Here is a 20784-nt window from a genome sequence, read left to right as displayed (position 1 = left end):
AATACGACCACTGCATGCTGTCTTACCCTAGCAGAGATGGAAGCTTCTGGTACAGAGCTTGCCAGCTGTCCTAGTAACAGCCAGTTAACTTACATGCTTACTATCAAGTTTCTATGCCACAGGAGTACACACAGCACAGTAAGGCAAACTATTAAAATTTAAACCCATACAAAAGCAGTGTTACTTAATTCTTGTTCTGTACAACTTCCATCTTCTTTCCCAAAACATGTGCTAAAATAAGGAAATAGGGAGATGAGATTTCGTAAAAGTTCATGATGGACAGTTTCAGAAACAAGCTTCACCTGGGATCTGTAAAGCAGTGCAAAAGCAAGCACAACTGTTTGATTTGAAGTCAGTTTTCCATAACAAAGAGTGAATACAGATAATGTAAGCTACCGTAAAATAGCTACAGTTCACGCTGCATGACTGGTTCATGCCCGGTTCAGTTTCTTCTGTTACGACTTGCAAAACAACAGTAATAAGAAACAGCACAAAGGCTTTTTCTTAATAAATTTTAATGTTAAGACCAGTTTGTCTGGATAAAAACACAAAGTTACAAGAACCACACTTCTGCAAATTCTGCATGATGCACAGGAGTGCTCGCAATCTTTGAGTGGCAAGACCATTTTGGAACTGCTTACGGAAGGTATGTCAAAGACAGGATCTTGGTGTAAGAAAGAATGTATGTTACCAGTGAATTTAATATTGTGAAAATATATCTGTCCCACAATGTACACCACTGTAAATAGTCAAATGCAGTATTTATGCACATCAAAAATATATTGGGCGAATACTCAGTTTAGCATTTAGTCAGCAATAGTGAATGAGAGACAAACATTTTGATTATTTTTCTATGATTTCACTTCCCTGGAAATTTCCTAACAAATCACTCCAAAGGGTAGTATTTGTGGTTCAAAACCATTAGGACAGCAGTGATTCTGTGAGATAGTAGTTTCTGACCTTCTGATAGTGACAGCCCAATCCTCCTGTCACTAGATTCAGATGCATTTGGCTTGTGCTCACTGCCTCCGAGCATGAGTCCAGATACTGGAAAATGAACTGCCACCATCACAGCCTGGACCACATTAACTCAAAACACATCAGATCAGAGATGCAACATCAATAAAAGGAGATGACACTCTCGAAGCACCTGCCAAACGATTCTCAAGTATTAATTATATACACATATGGTCAAGTGTGGAATACTGAAGGACAGTGTACCGAGTAGCAAGTTTAATGCTTCATCAATTTTCTGATTGCTGCAATGGATACTCACATTTTCCCCTTTTAATCTATGAGAGATATTGCGATCTAAGCATGTGATTTGATGCTATTTAAAGCTTTGCGATACTGTTACATAGTTTCTTTAAAATATCTACATAAAAATCCCCCAAACATTACTGCAAAAGAACTCTTATCTACATATAGAAATAACACAGACTTGATTTGGTGGCTCGTTTGACTGTATCCTTGCAAAGAAATCTGCTAACTCTTCCTTGCCTGTTTAATAGCATATGTGTTTCCCTGCCCCACAGGCAATAAATGGTACATGATAAATTACTTTCCCAATATTATTCCCATAAAAATTCACAGTGACCAATTCTGAAAGAAAAGAGATACTTTTGTTGTTGCAGGTCTTTTTTTTTTTTTTTTTGTTTTTAAGTAATTGTGCAATATAAAATCCATACTACAATTTGCAACTTTGGTAACTTACAGAAAAAAAGATTTCAAGCTCTCTAGTTAAGGACCAGGTCAGAATGGTGCTTACACTCTGTTCTTTGTTGCTGTGCAAACACATCAGATAAGGTTCATCCCTCCCCCTGAGGTCCTGAAAATTTCTATTATTGATAAGAAATTGGCTACAATTTCAGTTATGAACCCATCTAATTTTCCTTGGTACCTTTAAATGCTTCCATCACCTAACCTTAGTAAATTTTTTATTTACTGTTTCAGTTCAGGAAATCCTGATTCCTAAAGCCAATACCGCCCCCGTTACGTCCTCCCCCCAAACCCCTCCCCCCCAACAGAAACACCCAGCTGAGTCTCAACAAGTACATCTGAATTCTCAGAAGAGGAAGTATTTTCTTGATTTAACAGCAACTGTACAATATTACAAACTCAGACACATGAAAAACAATCAGGCAATAGAAAAATGTACAACAGCTTTGGTGTTATACAAAATAATAAAAAAGACTTGACAGCAAGATACATAGTTCATTATGTTCTCACCACAGCCACTTCATTGCTGACTGTAAGACAGTTATTTACTTCTGATATTCTCTGTGTGGCTTTTCCACTCATGAAAACTCATACTATATTACTACAGTAAGAACTGTTATGAATGCCATAAAGTAAGCTCCAAATTTTATAAAAACATCTTGCCTTTTTGCACTATTGCTTTGTGGCACATTGTCAACAGAACAGCAGTCCAAAATAAAGTGACAACTAGATTTAATAAATTAATATACTTTTTTAAAGATGTACAATGCACATTCTTTTTAATCCAAGGTTTTAGGGTGTCAGGATACTTCTATTTACACATATACAGACCTCAGACAGCATTGATAACATCAGAAAAATGCAGATAAGGAACAGAGCCTTAACTGCTATCTGGATGCTATTAACAGAAGCCAAAACACTGCTGAGAGCATTATTGGGAGAGATATCCAAAGACTGAAGAAGAGTCTATGAAAAAAAGGACATGTGAAGGCAAAGGGAAGGTCAAGATGTTTAATGTGACCATCTATTCTTGCGAAGACTGAGGTGGAGTTGTTGATGTGCCTTGTTTACCAGACTTCCGTTCGTAATTCACAAGTCGTTGCCCAACAAGGTACCTGGGATTATAGTAAAACCAGTGAGAAATTAACAGAAGTTAATGCAATTCTGTAACACAAATCCACTTTATCTCCTTTGCTGCAGAAGTAGCTTATCATTTCAGTAAAAGTTGTCCTACATGTGATCCCTCCTGCCCCTCCCTATAGTCTTCATCTATTTTCTCATCATCGACCATCGTCATCTTTTTTCCTCAACATTCAGGCATGATATAAGGGAATATAGGCATTACAGGTTTGTGTTTACAGCCTCAACTTTGGTACTCATACAAGCTAAATGAAAACGTGAAATATAAAGAGTGTGTTTGCATTATTTTCATACCCAGCCCTTTGCTGGATGGCACTTTAAGAGCATCTTCGCAGTGTTTGTTTGAGCATCGTCACTTGAACATCTGGAACAACAACTCATCTAAACCCAAGTGAGTGCTAAATGCAGTTCTTGGCTCAAATAAAGAACCTGTCACAATACATAACATGTATTGGGTGAGACTAAGAGAGACTCAGCTCCTACATCTAATGAAAAATATCCTGGTTTGAAAAAAGTAAATATTGTGAAGGAAGAACTTTTACTGCAGCTCAATCTTTCTTAAAGGCAGAGAAAATATCTTAATGCTACTTCATGTCAAGCCTAAGGGCTGTAGGACTCCTTTATTTAAATTCTGTTTCAACATCTCAACAGCTGAGCAGTTTTCCTACTTTTGACATTATTCCTTCTTTCCTCTAGATCATTGTTTCACACTCCTACTTTTTGCCATCTAAATTTGTTTCCATGCTTCCTATTAGTATGATGGCTCTGCATGCAGAAGAGCCATATACACCTATGAATTATTCCCCTGAAACCTGCCATTTCCTTCAGAAATGTATTCACCACTGCTCTTTTTCTTACGGTATCATAACCAAGCAACCATCACATATTTTTTTGCACATTTTAAGAATGTCACAAACACTTGTATATGCTTTTGAAATCTGTTACATGAAAGACTTAGTTAAGCACATTTCTAAACCATAAATCTACTGGTTAGCATGACTATGTTTGCTTACTTCCTGAAATGAGATCATTAACTTAGGTTGTACAGACTTCTTGTCTACAAGGATAGCTGTAACATTCAATAAGTTCCTTTAATATTGAAGTAATTTTCACTTAGATACAGCTTTATATTTGTTTACATGCCTTATTTACGCAGGAAAGCAACTTGCAACATTAATGCAAGTTGCAATTCAATACACATTCTGCCTGAAAGATACTAACATTTAGCTGAAAAGCCATCTGTAAATATAAATACCAGCTATACATACTACAGTAGGCCAAATACTATGGAACATGTTATGAAGGCAGGTGGGGGACAGGATTTAAATTAGCTGATCGAATAAAAGGTGCTAAAATACAAATTGACCTGCTGAGAGTTTAATTTTAATTACAACTCTTAGTATTACATTCACTTGTCCTTCAAGACTACAGAGGGGGAAAACCCCAGGCAATCAGCTTCATTTGTGGTAAAACATATCCAAGTTAGACATAGGGGAGTATCTTCCACTTGTAAAGACAGTCTGTTCCTGTGTTTATCTACCTGAACTACAGATAAAACATTTGCCAAGAACAGTTCAGGTCTGCCTTACAGGGTCGTAAGTCCAGAAAGCTTCTCAAAATCCCTTTTAGCCCTAAGGATCTACAACACCTGCATTCAATCTGAAGTTGTTATCACAATTTAAAGTGTAAAAATTAACTCCCCCCCACTGTATACTCACTTGTCATTTTTAATATGTTCATAAAGGCGCTTAAACTGGCGGACTTGGAAGGAGAGAATTCCCATCAAAACCACCACCATAAGCAGAAAAGGATAAATCCGTCGCTGAACGAGGTTTTGCATTTCAGCAGTAACTCCTGCAAAACAGGACACAACCCCCACATAATCCAACAGTGCTAAAGTGACTCATGCATCTCTGCTGCTCTGCCTGCTTCCATACGTTCTGTTGCACTGTAACTTCAGTAGAAGGGATGTGAATGAATAGCACAACCATTTCTCTCACAGATCCAACGTAACAGCTGCTGTTCTTTTTCATCCAAAGCATTAAAACTGGAAGTTTTCCATTAACACAGCAAAAATCCACAGGGGAAAAAAAAAAAAAAAAAAAAGGGCTTATCAGCTTTTCTTGCTGACTTTTTTATAACTTTTGTCAGAAAGTTGACACTAAAAGCTGCATTCAAGTGAGAGGTTGAAGAATAAAATGGGACTTCTTGAACATGTTGTAACATGTAACTAACTAGCAAAAGACAACTGTTGATGAAAAAGCACATCTACCTGCTTCTAATGAAATTATTTCCCTCAACTATAAAGAGATAGGAAAGTCTAAAAAAAAAAAATAAAAAAAATTTACATTTTGAATCTGAATGAAAATCTCAACCCATCTTTTTACCTGTTCTAAGCTTCCCTTAGAATCTGACAAGTCAGAAAAGATGTCTTCAACTCAGTATAGCTTTTAAACAGAGATTAAAGGTTGACTGTCCAAAGAAGGAAGGAATTAATCATCCCTTTCCAAAACTAGCTAGATACCTACATTTCTCCTGTTAGATATTATACAGTCCCATACTCTCAATGTATTCTGCACTTAGTTTTTAAAAAGCCAATCAGAATAATATATTGCATTTCTCAAAAAATCCCAAACTTTTAAGATGACACAGCAATTCTTAAGGATTTACATTTGCTGGCAGAATAGTGGTGTGTGTTTGTTTTTAAATAACCTAGAGCTTGAAGTTTTATTTCCACAGATCTATTTACATTGCTCTAAACCATCAGATAATGAACAGGTATTCTGAATGTATACATACCTAATAAAGGTACCACACCAGAGGCTATGATGTATGGTACACACAGGGAAAGCAACAGAACAGAGATTACGGGTGCTGCCAGTTTACGGATTATGAAGTGTAAATCGATGTTACGAATCCCATTTGCATATACCTAAGAAAAAGAGTTAGAAATAGAAAGGATCAATCAAAAAGCCATGCTTTGTGCTTACATTAATAATCACAAGGTTTTACACAATTCTCCTTATGGGAGGAAACAGGTGTTCCCAACTTGAAGAAAACCATGATGGCCATAGTCGAAGGAGGAAAAACTCCATACTAATCCACATCAGGGTTCCAGGAAATCATTTAAACAGTGCTCAGGAGAGCAACGTTGTCTTGAGTAGTAGTGTGATTTGGTTGCAGGAGTGCAAGAGACCAGCTGAAAGGTCATTAAATGTAGCTGTGGATGGTGGTTTTATGGATGACGACCTGAGATTGCTTTGTGCTGTTAGCTTGCCAAAAGAGGATCCTGTGTATGCTAATAGAGCAAATCTATTAAAGCTGGTAACACAGGCAGAAAATAAGATTGTTGTAGTTGGCTGTTCAGACCAAAGCCTCTGCATGTGGAGTCTGTGCCTGAATAAAGTGCCTCCATAATTCTTAAGTTTCTGCAGCTACTATTAGGAGCCAAAGTCTCAACATGACTAATCACACGAAAAGATCGGTTCCAAATGGCTACGACATACAGCTAGACAGTGGCCTCTGTCCCACAGCCTGGATGCATCCATTTCTAAGGGTGGCTCAGGAGAATGTGTGTACAACAAACAGGCCCAGGGAGAGTATGCAAAATGGAAGGAAGAGCTGTTGTATGCATCAAAAGGTACTCACAGAATTAAGACTTCATTTCTCCAGTGTGACACCTAAAGTGATTAGTAAATGGTTTAATACCTGGGACTGTGTGCTATACGTACGAGAGGCCACCTCTTGTACAGAGGTCAGGACATGCACCATAGCCATTGCATATAAGACAGGGCTGAAAAGTTACTTTCTGACAAACAATTGAGATACTTCATTGAGACAACAACTGTAGAACTTAAGAGTATAATCAAGAAAAAAATACTTCTTCCAAAGAAAGCAACAGGCCATGTCACTCAGAACTGCTCACAAAATAATCAAAGGGGAACAGAAAGACTGTCTTTCATATGTACTCATCTATGAATGAACTAATCTCTACAGCTGTGAAGGCGGCAGAAATTCTCTGTTCTTGAGTGATGGACATAAATAATATCCAGTATTTGTACATGTGTGAATTCACCTGAATAAATAATGATGTTTCCCACTTTAATACAAACCTGATAAAATTACATACACACATACTCCGCAATTTCTTGATTTCAGATTTCTGAGGTTTATATTTGTTTTATAAGTGTACCTTAATGGATTAGGCTATATAATTTGAAAGGATTCTACAAAACTAGGTGAGTTTTACTCAATTACTCAAATTACTCCATTACTACAACAGTAACTCCGTTTCCCAACTCACACATTCATAAACCGTTAAAAACGTATTATACAGATAATATACACAGCCAATTTTCCCTACCTGTTCAATAACAGTTTTCAGCCACCACTGGGGACCCATCAGTGTTATGGCAGCAATTATTTTGGCATGCAGAACTCCAAGAGCCCAGTCCTAATTTTGCGAAAGTGAACAGTTAGCATTAACATCTTTTGAAATAGTTTGACAACCAAAAGCTTTTAGAGCAACTTGTTAATATTACTTATAAGTGAAAAGACAATTACTTTTCTATTTACAGGCGATATTGTTTAAGAGACATGACGTCTTCTTCAAACTCATAAGAAAGAGAGGATACTCTCAAGCTTAACTGACATCTATAAAATACTCAGCCCTCTGGAACATGCTAGGGTTTTTTTCTTCCTCTTTTAAATTTTAATTGTCCACAAAACCCTACCTGATATGTGAAAAGCTAAACAAAGCAAGACACTGTTCCTCTCAAAAGAATGTCATGCTATTCAGGGGAGAATTTATGCTTTTTACATATACCACAATTATTATGGCATGGAATTAAAAGAACAGAAGGTAATAACAGGCTTCTAGTAAACCCTGCGCATCATGTGTCAGTCTCTTCTGGATTACAGATTTGTAATCCAGATTTGTGAGAAGTTCTTCAATAAAACCCACCAAAATTAGAATGCAAAGGCTGACAAGGGAGAATAAACAGCTGCAGAACTGGTAAGACTTAAGACATCATATGTTAATTAACTTTCTTAAAATGCTGCGGAAATAGATTTTCTTTAACCAATTATTTAAAAATAACAGCTTTTATTAACATCTGCTAGCCCAGATACATTCAAAAATTTAAAAACTTGTTACAAAGAAGTCCATGTTAAAGTTGCTTCATGTTTGCTCAAGCATGTAACCTTTGTATAACTATTCTTTTTTGTGAAAAATGGAAATTATTCCCTATTTAAATAGCTCCCTGTTAATTTAGAACAAAACTCAAATCCCACTAATCCAATATTTTGAGGAAGCTCTGCCACATGAACCTAAAATCTTCCAGTTATTTAATTCCAAATTTTTAAAGAACTAAGAATGATCCTAAAGCATATCAAAATTCCATTCATAGCGTGTATAATCACTAAATTGACACCTTATATGAAAAAAAGGTCAGCTAAACCTCTTGCTGTGTAACTGTATAGGCAGAAAGCTTTCCAGAAAGGTCAGAGTATGTCTGTCTGTGTGTAAGTGCATACAGCTATACTAACTTCTGTATATATCTTTACAATTATGCTACTGAAAAAAAAAAAAACCCCCCGATCACTAAAATGCAAAGACCCTCTGATGTCATCCCACGGAGTTTAGCATTTCATACTTTCAATTCCTAACCATATCCTTTTCGTTGAAATAATCCTCACATCCAGACCGGATGTCTTTTCTATGCCACATAGAAACACACAGAAAATGTTCTGAAGCACTGAATTGACATGGAACGACCTCCCATACTCCTGAATTCTAAGTAAAGAAATGTATCAACAGCAGAAGAAGAACGGGAGCAACCGACCTGCCAAGGATAGAAGAGAGGTGTTTGATCCAATGGAACTCTCAAAGGTGCTACAATGACCAGTTCAAACAGAAGACCAAGTAGAAGTGGAACCACACCAGCTAGCAGTATAGCCACTATTAATGTCTTCATTATCTAAAAAAACAAAGGCACCTGATTAATATCTTCAGCAGAGGATTCTTTTTGTTTAAACTTCAAAATGTAATTTAAACTATACAGAGAAAGCTGGAGGGGAAAAAAAACCAACACACAGACCTTTAATTAATACATATATACCCCTAAAAATGATGTTTCTTATGTACATAGTTTTACAATGCAAGTCTTCAAGAGTGGGTTCTACTCCAGTGCTCCCTCCAGAAAAAGGAATGACTGTGCCTGGATGTTTAAAATTACTAAGGCAAAAAAATCTACTACAGAAATCCTCAAAACCAAAACTAAAATAAAAAGGTGAGCTATAAATTTGTTGCCATGGTGAGAATCTGAACTCCTCATAAAAAAAAAAAAAAAAAAATTTTCTTTAAAAACATTAATTTGAACATCACAAAGATCTGACAAATTATAAAGATCCTCCTGAAAATATGCATCAAACTACTTTGTAGGGACACGTTCATCATCATCTATCAGTTTTACTAGTTTGTTTTTCTTATTTAATAATGTCAAGTTGCTAAAAGAGTAACAGTTAAGCTTCCAGGTGTATGTGAAAATGTAAATGTATTGGAGGATACATCACACAGGGTAATATAATGAAACATACTCACTTTTAAAGGAAAACATGCACATACTATAAAAAAAGCATATATGTGCAAACTTAGTTACACTGATGGCTTAATATTCTAAGTGGCTTCCAAAAACACAGTTAGCCTATGCGATGAGAATGTAAGCTGCAAAAGCTTCAAAATAGTCCGAAAAGGAAAGCATAAGATACATGAGAGAGTAAAACCTGGAAGCAAAACTGAAAGAACAAGTTTCATTAGCTACTTTTTTGGTAATTCAGTGAAATGTTTGTCTCCGGACTCACCATGAGCGACCATTCTTTAACCTTCTGAAAAATCACTCGACGACCCTGCGGCATCCAGGCGACCAGCACTGTCACTGCTCGGATAGTTAGCCAACATACATAGAGACCACACGCAGCTGTGTACAGCTCATGGATTTTGGCAGTCCCCGTCCAAAATGACATTAACCATCGGCCAGCAAATACTGAAAACACAAACACTGTTAGAGTAATGCTTCTGATATATTAAGGAAGGGTGCCTATTAAAAAATACGTATCAAATTTATTGTTAAATATTAATGCACAAATATTATTCGAAATAAAGCAGTATTTTACTACTGTACCCATATGGCATGAATGTGTGAAGCGCTGCATAAATAGTTACATAAAGGATACCAAATACATATGTAGGATTTTTCCCCCCTAAAACGTCATTACACCAGCAATGTGATCTGAACTACAGCAAAACAAAGCACTACTCCAAACCTAAACACTAATCTTCAGAACCTAAACACTAACCTTCAGAACCGCAAAGACAATAATGAATTAGTGCATAAGCTTGAACTTGAATCTTATGAGCTATGTTTGGGTTATTTTACTGCCTGATAAAATTTTTTATCACTTACTAATGGGGCTTCTGAAGCTCTCTGACAAAAATGGGAGACTCATTTGTTACATTTCACTTTTTAATCGTGTTTCTATTCACTAGTATTATACTGGAATTATTTATTTTATTATTTTAGACCTGGTAACAACCTGTATATTTTCCTTCTCTAAATGGTAAAGCAGGTGCAAGAGTTTAAATTCTCTTTTTCTCTCAATTCTACTACAGAGATTGTCTCAGCATTTGAAGCCCTGCCCTTAGAAGAAAATTATTCTACAACAAAAAAATGAAATGGCAATCTCTGCCATTTAAATACAGGTATTATCTCTTATCATTTACATTTTAGATTATTAAAATATGTTGGTGTATGATTAAAAACAAGACATCATTTTCCATGCTTTCTCCTTTTAACTTAAAAAAATAGTTTCAAAACATCTGCCATTGTTGAGCATGGCAACATGCTGAGGTTGTTTCATTGTAGTTTCACAATAATGGACTTACCTGGTAAGGTAAGGCAGATAAGACTAGCAATCAGTAATGTTATGCACATGAAAACAATCAAAAGAAATATCTGAAAGAGGAAAGAAAAAGAGAAACAGTTTATAAGGAAGTTATTTAACCAAAGCCAATAAAAACATATAAAAAGATGTATCATCCTAGAAACACAGCTAAACTAGAACACTCAAACACCAACTCGTGTTTCACTGTATAAATACATCAGCAATAAGAAACCTCTCCACAGTATACAAAGCACACCTACAGTGTTATGTATCTCTTTTAAAAGTTCACATCAGTTGTCACAACAGTAAAAATTCACATTTGAATCCAGAATGACTTAAGGTTTTTGTTGTGTTACATTAAAAAATAATCTATTTCTGCACTGGTCAGCATGACTTTCAGTTACAGGTTTCTCTGCATGCCAGGTAAGCAAGACAATGGTTTTACAACACAGAAAAAGTTGCTGAGAGAGTTCTTCCAGATGCCCTCAGGTTTATGTGATCAGCAGCTGACAGGAAAGCTGGTAGCTAGTTAGCCAGGTTTATATCTTATCACAGAATTCTCATGTACCTGATCTCTTTAAGTATATGAATGTCTCAAGCACCATGTGCTATGAAATTCTGCTTCACTAATCAAAGCCACACAAAAAGCAATGAGCAAACTAACACCTTAATGTACTACTGAGAAAGTTAAGTCTGTAACACACATTTTCCTTGATGAGACTTTCTGGGACAATGTAGATGAGTTGCATCTCTACGTTAGGATCTTCAGCACTGCTTAAAGGAAGGAAAATCTTGTGATTTTGTAAACATTAGCCTGAGTGAAGAGAGATGATTCCACAATACCCAACTACTTGCCAAGGTGACAGCTATGTCCCCTTTTTCACACAGAATACTCTCTTTAGGGTTAGGGATCCCAAATGATGGAAGGAAGAAAATCAAAGTAGCTGACAACTGGACTACGGACAAAAAAAACCTCAACGGTGAGGAAAATGATGTGAATTGCTTGGGACCAATACTGTTCCAATAATTTGTTACTTAGGGAATGCCAGGGGAACGCCAGTCCATGTGGGAATAAACAACACATGAAGAACTAAAGCTGGTATGAAGCTTTTGAACACTATAAACAGCTGCTTCTTGGACCAGTGAGAACATACAAGAGGACGAGTAACTCCTGACTTGGACCTGAACAATGCACAGGCAGCCAGTCACTTGTATCACAGAAGCAGGCATTGACAGTGACCACAATATATTCAGCCTCAAAGATCTTGCAAATCTCCCTGAAGTTGCCACAGTAAACAGTAAACTAAAAATGGCTTCCAGAAGATGGAATAAATCGGTGGGGGGGGGATTAAATCAAACCAATGCAAACCAAAACAGAAAATGGATGAACTTTGATAAGTGAAATTCAAAACTACAGCCAAAGGGATTTCAGAAATAGCATACCAAAGCCCACGAGAAGTAATGATAAATTTATTTTTATAGATAGTTTGTTGGTTTTTTTTCAATTAAAAAGAATCAGCAATAAAGTAATAAAATCTAAAAATCCTCAGAAGAAGGTTTGCAGAGAGTTTGCAGGCTCTGCTGACAACTATGGGTTATGAAGGGCAGGCGAAAAGGAAGATAAGGCAGTAGCAGGAAAATTCAACAACTTCTTCACATCTGCATTTGTTTGAGAGGCTTTGGGAGACCCCCACAAGAGAAAGTTTGTTTAGAAAAGGAATGAGTTGGAAGAATTATATAGATTGCCTGATAAAACTGATGACAGGCTTTTATGTAGAATAATAATTAAAAAAATTCTGATCTTTTAAGATTAACAGTATATGCTTAATAAAAAAAAAATTATCAAAACCACATTTTACCACATGCTTATTTGTAACTGAAATAACAAAGGATCAGTTCTGTTGCTTGCTCAATCCATATGGACATGATGAGTGCATTCTAGTGGAAAACATTCATACATAATAAAAACGGAATATAAACCATCTTCTTCTAGGATCTTGCAACTTGGATACAATGAAGAGGGGAAAAAAAAAAAATAAAAATGACAGCACAGAAAAGATCAGATTTTTTTTTTTCCCCCTTCTCAAATGCTTAAAATCCCAATTGAGAAGGTAATTAAAATACAGCCCTGTTCCCTAGTGGAAGTCTGTGTGGGAGACACATTTCTCTTAAGATGAAGTGATCAAAGTAGAACCAAGGTCAATATACTAAAAATGACAGCTGAAGCACCTACAGCAATGCTGAGTGATTCAGTATTTAAATATTTCTAACAAGTGGAACAAGGGACACAGAATTGCATCAGTGAGCTACCACGTGTCTGAGATTGTGCAAGTGCTTGAAAACAATCTCTTGAAAACAATGGATCAGATTCTCTATTAATTTATACATTCTGTAGAATGTCTCCAAAGAACTACTTAAAATATCTAGATGAAGGTAAGCAGACCAGAAAAAACAGTCTTTGACAGCTGAATATGAAACTGCTTAGTTACTATCACCAGGTCAGCAACCCAAATTACTGAAAGCTTATAATACGATGATTTTAGCACATGTCCTTATCCAGAAGCATCCACAAAAATAAAATAACCCATACAAAGGTATTTCTAGAAAGTATTTAATGAATCCCTAGGTTAACACACCCCTTCCTTGACAGCCATTTTAGAGGGTAAAACCAGCAGTATGGAAATTATTTCCCCCCTTGGCCCCCTGACCCGCCCCAAAGCCCCAACTTCAAACACCTAGAAGCTAAACAGTATCCTAAAATACTTTCGAATTTGCTTGCAGTTCTATTGGGTTGAGATTTAAGGGGAGAGAAGGGGAGGTGGCGAGAGTGTAGTGAGAAAGAAAAAGCTTTATTTTGTACTTTGTCATGAGAATTCTGGTAGATTCTGCATTTTAAGAAAACTTCACGAGCAATACTGCATTGTTCTAACTTTAGCCATTACTTCAACTGTTGAGCTATACCTAGAACCATTGTAAATGAGTTGTGTTTAAGTTTATATTTAATTAACTCAGAGTTCTGAGTTAATTATCTAGTTTAAATAAGTTTAACAATAATAATTGTTAATTTATCTAAATTAACAATTTATCTAGTTTGACCTATGTATTATTCTAGAAATTGAAGTATTTGCCAACAACAAATTGTAGGAATCCAGAACTTTCAAGTATTTTAACACCTTTCTATGTTTAATATAGACACAATAAAAGTTCTCCATTTAATTCTTTAATAAAGCAAAATAGTTTAAAATACACTTTGGCTACAAGACTGAAGTATGCTCTCTTGAAAGCCATGCCTCCTGAACTACCTGTTTGTTGGGGAGTTACTCTATTTCTCTTCATTACTAACCATTAGGAAAATAAGAACATGAACTAATAGAAAATACACAACAATGGTGGTAATTGAAGGTCTTAAGTTACAGGCTGAAAAAAAGCTGTATGTGAGAGTAACTCTACTTTCTAAAAAGTAGAAAGATGCAAATAGCACAAAACACAAAACAATATGAGCCACCACTTGATTTCTGATAACATGTGGGCCAAATCTTTGCCTTTCCCTTTTCTCTTAATGCATTAAATATACCTACCCTGAGCGGGAATTTTAAAGGCCTACGATAAGGCTGGAAACCCACAGGTCCTCCTTGTTGAAGTATGGCTTGATGGGCTGCATGAAGACCTTCTCCCACAACTGGAATGGCATTATTATTGCGAGCATGCTGGTTGTTAGGTTGCTGGTTTGCATTGTTTTCATTCTCTTCCTGGTCACCAAGTAGGTAAGAATGGAGATCCCTGTAACAACCAAAATTTCAGCTTTGTTCTGTTTTATATGAATGATAGTCTTACAGAAAGAGAGGCCTACCCATAATGTGTACAAGCTGCATAAAACTTATACAGGAGTACTAGCAGAATCTTGATAAAGTAAAATAAACCATTTTCTGACAGTGTACTCAATGTCATCCTAAACGTAGAATTTAGAAGAAAAATCAGAGCGTGGATGAAGATTAGAACAGTGGGAATACAGCCACAAGTACTTATCTGACTGCTTTAAAAACATCTGGTATTAAAGTTGTGCATATAAAAGGAAAATTGCATCAATATTTCAGTTCATGTAAGCAAGCAGTTCAACTGACAGGTTTTATTTTACTGCTACTAAGCTCTATTGGAAACAATTGCCTTCAAACCTAAACTGTACAAGGACAGTACTGAATTGCTGTAGACCATTTTCCAAAGTACAGTCAGGGAGAGTTCTTCAAGAAGATTCTATATTGCTCAAAACCTGTTCAGAGCTTTCTAAGAACACCATCCTAAAAAGAGTCAATCTACTTTAAAAAGTATTCTGTTGATATTTCTGGCATACATCAATAGCAAACAAATATTTGAGTCTGATTAAAACCCCCAAAACCCAATATGAACATTTAGAATCTAATTTTCCTCAGCTTTAGCTGAATTTTTATTAGCAGTAAGGTACATGTGGATATTCTCTCGGCAAAAAATAAAAACATTTTTCACAGCAGTTTGCTTTTTAAGAAAAGCAAGGGAAAAGGTTTTCATCTTTGGTTAACTAAAACTGCTGAAGAGATATTTCACAACTGTTACCAGCTGCAACAGTAGAGAAAGCAAAGATATTTTTACCATCATGTCCGAAATTCATTTCTGTCATACTTAAGCACTATCAAAACATGGACAAATTAATTAAAACTATAAGTTTCCAAAATGCACACTAATAAAAAAGGGTGGGGAGAGTTTCCTTACGAGAAGCTAAAAGAAATATTTTGGATTGCAGTGGAAGTTTTTCATTATCTCAGTCTCAGAGATAGCAAAAAATCAATCTTCATCTTAATAGTGCTGCATTGGCACAACACACAATGAACAAGACATGATGAGAGAATGACAGTGTACTTTGAAGTTAAATTTAAAACTTTACAGAAACAAAATCAATCTGTTTTTTTTCTTGGCTAATTTGGCAAACAACGTATGAACTAAAAAATAATTTCTAGTGCTAGAGCTCTGCCTGGCAGTCTAAATTAAAGAACCTCACTTTGTATAAACATTTATTTTATCTGACAAAGATACAGTTTTATCCTTCTTTAGAGACTTCTAACTTGAAAATCCTCAATTTAAAAGGTATGCACGTCTTCAGTTTAGTGTTCTACTTTTTTTTTTTGGTTTTTGGTTTTTTTTTTTCACTTCTTCTTATAGTAAGAAATGCAAGATGATTCATGGAAATGCACTGCTGACACTTACCTCTAATTTTTCCATATAATAGGAAGTTAACAAGCTGTTAGTCATACTCCTATAGATTTTTTTACTAAGAAAATGCTGTAAGAGCGTACCAGAAGAATTAGTTGTCAAGAAGCAGGTACAACTACTCCTTAGAAGACGGAAATAACTATAGAAGTTTTATATCGTGTATTTATCTGTAAAACAGCTTACTTGTCCGGTAACTCTCCGGAAAGCATGCTGCTTTCATGGCAAAAGGCTAAGCTGGACACAATGTTTGTAGTTGATTTTGATTTTCTGTACTTACAGCAAGTATCCAGCAGTAACAGTCCATGCTCGTACAAGCCCTTTCAACCACTGCCTTGTGTGCCCTTGTTCTAGCAAAGCAGGAAGCACCACCTGAAGCAGAAGGAGCTCTAGGGAAAGCTCACTTACTGGAGCATCACTAGAAACAATGGGAAGAGCAGAAAGTCAAATGTAAGGAACATTCTGATAGCAACCATTTACACCGAATCACATTACCACCACCACAATAAAAAAACATACTGGATGCCAACATGAACAATTCTTAGTTTTTTGCAGACATTTTTCCTTATATACTATTCCGAGGTGAAGTGTTCATGAGTGTTTAGGCATTACGAAAGAAAAAAGTGTTGAGAAGGATTATATGAGAGATATGATTTGGTCTTCTACTTGCTTTTATCATTGCTGTTTCAATTATTGCTTTGAAACAGAAAGATACTGGTATCATTAAAAAGAAACATAGTTACAGATATTCTTTTATTCTTGAAGTAATGATAATCAGGAATGAGAGTGGAAACAAACATGACAGCAGCTTCACTATCAAAAAGTTGAAGGGGAAAGTGTTCTAAGGGCGCATAAAAACCTAATAGTTATCATCATGGAAGTAATACAAAATACCTTTTATTCTTCTTACTGGCTTTTTATTTGACAAATTTTGATGTATCCACATCCTTTGTATTTTTACTTTTCTAGAACAATGAAGTTTAGATTAATTGAAAACAAAACCAGTAACATACCAGCATCACACTAATGCTCAAAGAGTGCAAATACTTTTTTTTCTAGTTATAGGGAGACTGAAAAAACATCTTTTTAAAAATAAAAGCTTACCTGTAAAGCATAACATTATATGGAAGAAAGTTAGGCAGAAGGTATTTAATAATGCGTATGGGAAGCCAGAGCATGAGCAGTACAATTGATCCAAAGACAATCTGGAACAAGGAAGTTAAACAAGTTAGTCCAAATAGCAGGAACAACCAAACCCAGTTCCCTACCCATCTCTCTGACATGTTGCCCGTTTGTGGTGGGTTAACCCCGGCTATCAACCAAGCATCTACGCAGCTGTTCACTCATTCTCCTCTGTGGCTGAATGGGGAGAATACAGAAGGATGGCAAGAAGACTCATGGACTGAGATAATGACAGTTTAACAGAAAATGCAAAAGCTGAGGAAAAGCCTTGATGCTGTGCAAGCACCCTTCAGCCATAGCCAAAACAGCAGTGTGTCAGCAATACTGTTTCAGCCACTAATCCAAAGTGCAGAAGGACATGGGCCACTATGAAGAAAATTAACTCCATCCCCTATTCCAGCATGAGGCTGGTAAAAGTTCTGAATTAATTAGCTAAATAAATTAAGAGGTGAAGTTCAAATAACCATCAGCTCCAACACAGTCCGAGAACATATCTTTTAAGACTTTCAGTAAGAAGCAGATCTTTGCAGCGTATAGGGGAGGCAATGTATGACATTTTCTTTCCAAATACAGAAAATTTTGAAAAAAGTCCTTACCACTGATAAGATAAATCTCCTGAGATGTCTATAAATGGGCAAGTGAATCATTTCCTGCACAGGATTAAAGTCTGGATCATTCAAATTCCTGAGAAACCATAAGACACCAGGTCTCAATACCTGAAAGAAGAAATAGAAAACAATACAGGAAGAGAAAATTATCTCTTTTTTGTTTTTCATTTTGGGTAACACTGCTGCAGTAAAGTTTTAAACATAATAAGGTTATTTGTTGAACAATGTTCAACAAAATGGCACAAACATAGAATAAAAAAAGCATTATCAGAAAAACATAAAGAAGCAATAACTAATTACAAGCTTATTTTTCAAGTATTAATCAATCTAAAAGAACTGAACTATATTTAGATTCATTTGAAGTCAATACCTATTTTTAAGGACTCTTTGAAACTAAAAACCTGTAAGTGAAATACACTTTATATCATCATTTCCCACTGCAGTAACTACTGCAGTGTGACCCTTTTTACCTAAGGTTGAAATCCAATATACATAGACAAAATGCAGTAGCAGCAATACCCATATGTGAAATATTTAACCAAAAATTCAACATGCAAAGTTCTCTGTTCCATACCAATCCTGTTCTTACAGACTTACCTCTCTCAGTAAAAGGATGAAGGATGCAAAATAAAAGACGTAAACCATCCCAACTAACCAGTGCAGAAACATTGTGGTACCTGGGGCAGACTGAAAGCTCAATTCTCTATCTTTCAAAGTGGCATCAAACATTTCCTAAAAGGTAAGTAGTAAACAAATATGAATAAAGTTTGGTAATCTTCCACAGTTACTCATTTTGTTTGTCCTAGTTCATATATACTACAAGGCATTTAATTTAAATGTCTGCCTTGTTCTAACACATAAATAATTATAACATTTAATCAGAAAGAGAATAATTTACAATAAGAACAGCAAATAAAGATCAATTTCTGATTAATTTCTTTCTTCTGACAGAAAGAAGTCAACTCGAACATTAACATATATTACATTAGTTATAAACCAGTTCAAACGAAGTGGCACTGTGATAGAAGCAAATACTTATTCCTTTAAGTAAAATTCTATGTTAACTAAGACAAGAAGAAATTAATTTTCTCCATTTCAAATTAATCACAGAAAAACTGTCCTTTCAATTCAAAGTAAACATAGCACCTATCTTGTTCAAAACAGAGACTGGATAACTATTAAAATATGAAGTCATTACCATTTCACATAAGATGGCTACATAAATAAGTTTATTCAGTGCACAAGTTTGCATTTGCATTTGGTAACATAAAGGAAAACAAAATTAGCATTAAGTAGTACTTAAAAAACCCTTTCCTGCTGGAAACACTATGTTTATAAAAAGAGAATAGTGTTGTCAAACTCTTAACAACTCTCTTCTCACCAAAACTTTTCCATTAAATATAAACACTGTTAAAGATTTTATCCCATTTATGTCCATTCTTACCAAAGAGCATATATCCAGCCACCAGCCACAGATGAGAGGAAACACACCAATTTCAACCACCACTAACAAGGAAACCTTTAGAAAAAAAAAGAGAAAAAAATAATCTCACTAGTTTAACAGAAATTGCTAAGAATTATAATGTAAGCTTAAATTCAGAGGGTTTTTTGCTCCACACACACACAAGAGAAATAGATTACCTTGACAACAATATAGCAAACTCCTAATAAACGACGTGATCGTTGAAACTTAACAAGAGCTGCCAAACCCTGAATAGTTTTGTCAAGAAAATAATACTGAAGAATATTCTATAACATAGTTTGATTAACATTAAACACTACATTATGGGGCTTTTAGCAACAGGAAATTTTATAAAGGACAGAACTGAAGAAGGAAGTATTTTATCCAGATTCTATTTTCAAAATTGCTCATGACTCTGTAAGTCACAATCTCTGATGTGCTGGATAACCCCCCCCAACATGCATCTGAAACAAACAAACAAACAAAAATACTACCACCCTTCCTAATTAAGCATCCAGAAGTTTTCTCAAGAAATAAACGGTTACCTTTGAATACGTCTGCCATAAGTAAGGATGTCTCAAAACTGAAAGCCTATCTTAAATGGTAGCTCTCCTTTTTATTCAGTCTGAAACAAATTCTCATCTTTTCCAAGAAGAGCTGGATGCATATTACACTTAGGGGGTTTGTTTTGTTTTCTTTTACGAAGTAAAAGAGAGATATGCCAATCAACTGTTTTACCACATTTGCACTGGACATTGGTATAGTGTGGTCTAAAGTTGATGTTAGCTTTGTGTACTCTTAAATAGAAAACCGCTAACAAAAGTTTATTCTTTCTAATTGAATTTGGGGTAGGCCCTTTAAAAACATGCAGCTTGAATGCAGACATTTTACTTGCAATCAAATCCTTCTAAGCTTTCAGGACTCCACCGTTACTTAATTTTCTCTGTAATAATGAGGATTATCACCTGAAAGAAGTCCTTGCTGCAAACTCGCAGTGGTTCAGAGATATGAAAGAGAAACTAAAGCCATCTGCACTCTAACGATCTGACAGGATCAAAAAGATGTAAGTTTTCCATCATACCGTACATATATTCATAATCCCATTTCTCTTTCTGCTGCAGCTACGTAGCCCACAGCAATTGTGTAAGGACAGTGAGGGAAAAAACCAATAGTTCTACATTCCTCAGACAGAAGAGATCTTTTCTTCTTATTTCACCAAAATAGCAGAACAAAATGGTAAATTGACTGCATCTACATCATGTCTGTGCCTCCTCAAAATACAGACAGAATATTTATCTACATGTAAAATCTGAAGCAGGTAACTAGTGACAAAAGGATACATGGCAAATAATTAGAGTCACTGCTAGCAGAACATATCCGACTATAGTTGTAATCAGGCCTTCAAAGTGAGATGCTTGAACCTGGAGAAGAAGGGAAAAAAGGGGACGTTTATCAGTCTCTGAAGAGATTACACCTCCTTTTTACGTAATTAAG

At 35.6% G+C, this 20784-nt stretch overlaps 1 protein-coding gene across 16 annotated transcripts in view; it reads right to left on the bottom strand.

Annotated features, from left to right (window-relative positions):
* Positions 1-498: 498 nt before the first annotated feature.
* MARCHF6 (membrane associated ring-CH-type finger 6) overlaps positions 499-20784 on the bottom strand; it is a 59001-nt gene continuing 38715 nt past the window's right edge. For 11 of the 16 annotated variants that reach the window (XM_030485033.1, XM_030485024.1, XM_030484980.1 and 8 more), the window contains 15 exons: positions 20631-20711; positions 19470-19538; positions 19273-19347; positions 18426-18560; positions 17817-17936; positions 17143-17243; positions 16319-16456; positions 14379-14580; positions 10802-10871; positions 9721-9917; positions 8703-8837; positions 7223-7312; positions 5659-5791; positions 4578-4713; positions 499-2834 (listed from right to left, as the gene is read on the bottom strand). In XM_030485033.1, the coding sequence (XP_030340893.1) occupies positions 2744-2834; positions 4578-4713; positions 5659-5791; positions 7223-7312; positions 8703-8837; positions 9721-9917; positions 10802-10871; positions 14379-14580; positions 16319-16456; positions 17143-17243; positions 17817-17936; positions 18426-18560; positions 19273-19347; positions 19470-19538; positions 20631-20711 (1773 nt within the window). In that variant the 3' untranslated portion in view covers positions 499-2743. The remainder of the gene's footprint in view (positions 2835-4577; positions 4714-5658; positions 5792-7222; positions 7313-8702; positions 8838-9720; positions 9918-10801; positions 10872-14378; positions 14581-16318; positions 16457-17142; positions 17244-17816; positions 17937-18425; positions 18561-19272; positions 19348-19469; positions 19539-20630; positions 20712-20784) is intronic. The other 5 variants (XM_030485059.1, XM_030485067.1, XM_030484988.1 and 2 more) reach the window with 2 other exon arrangements.

Source organism: Strigops habroptila, chromosome 1, assembly GCF_004027225.2.
Source record: "Strigops habroptila isolate Jane chromosome 1, bStrHab1.2.pri, whole genome shotgun sequence".
NCBI lineage: Eukaryota > Metazoa > Chordata > Aves > Psittaciformes > Psittacidae > Strigops > Strigops habroptila.
Note: the sequence above shows the minus strand (reverse complement) of the source record. Positions and strands in the feature narration are given on the sequence as shown.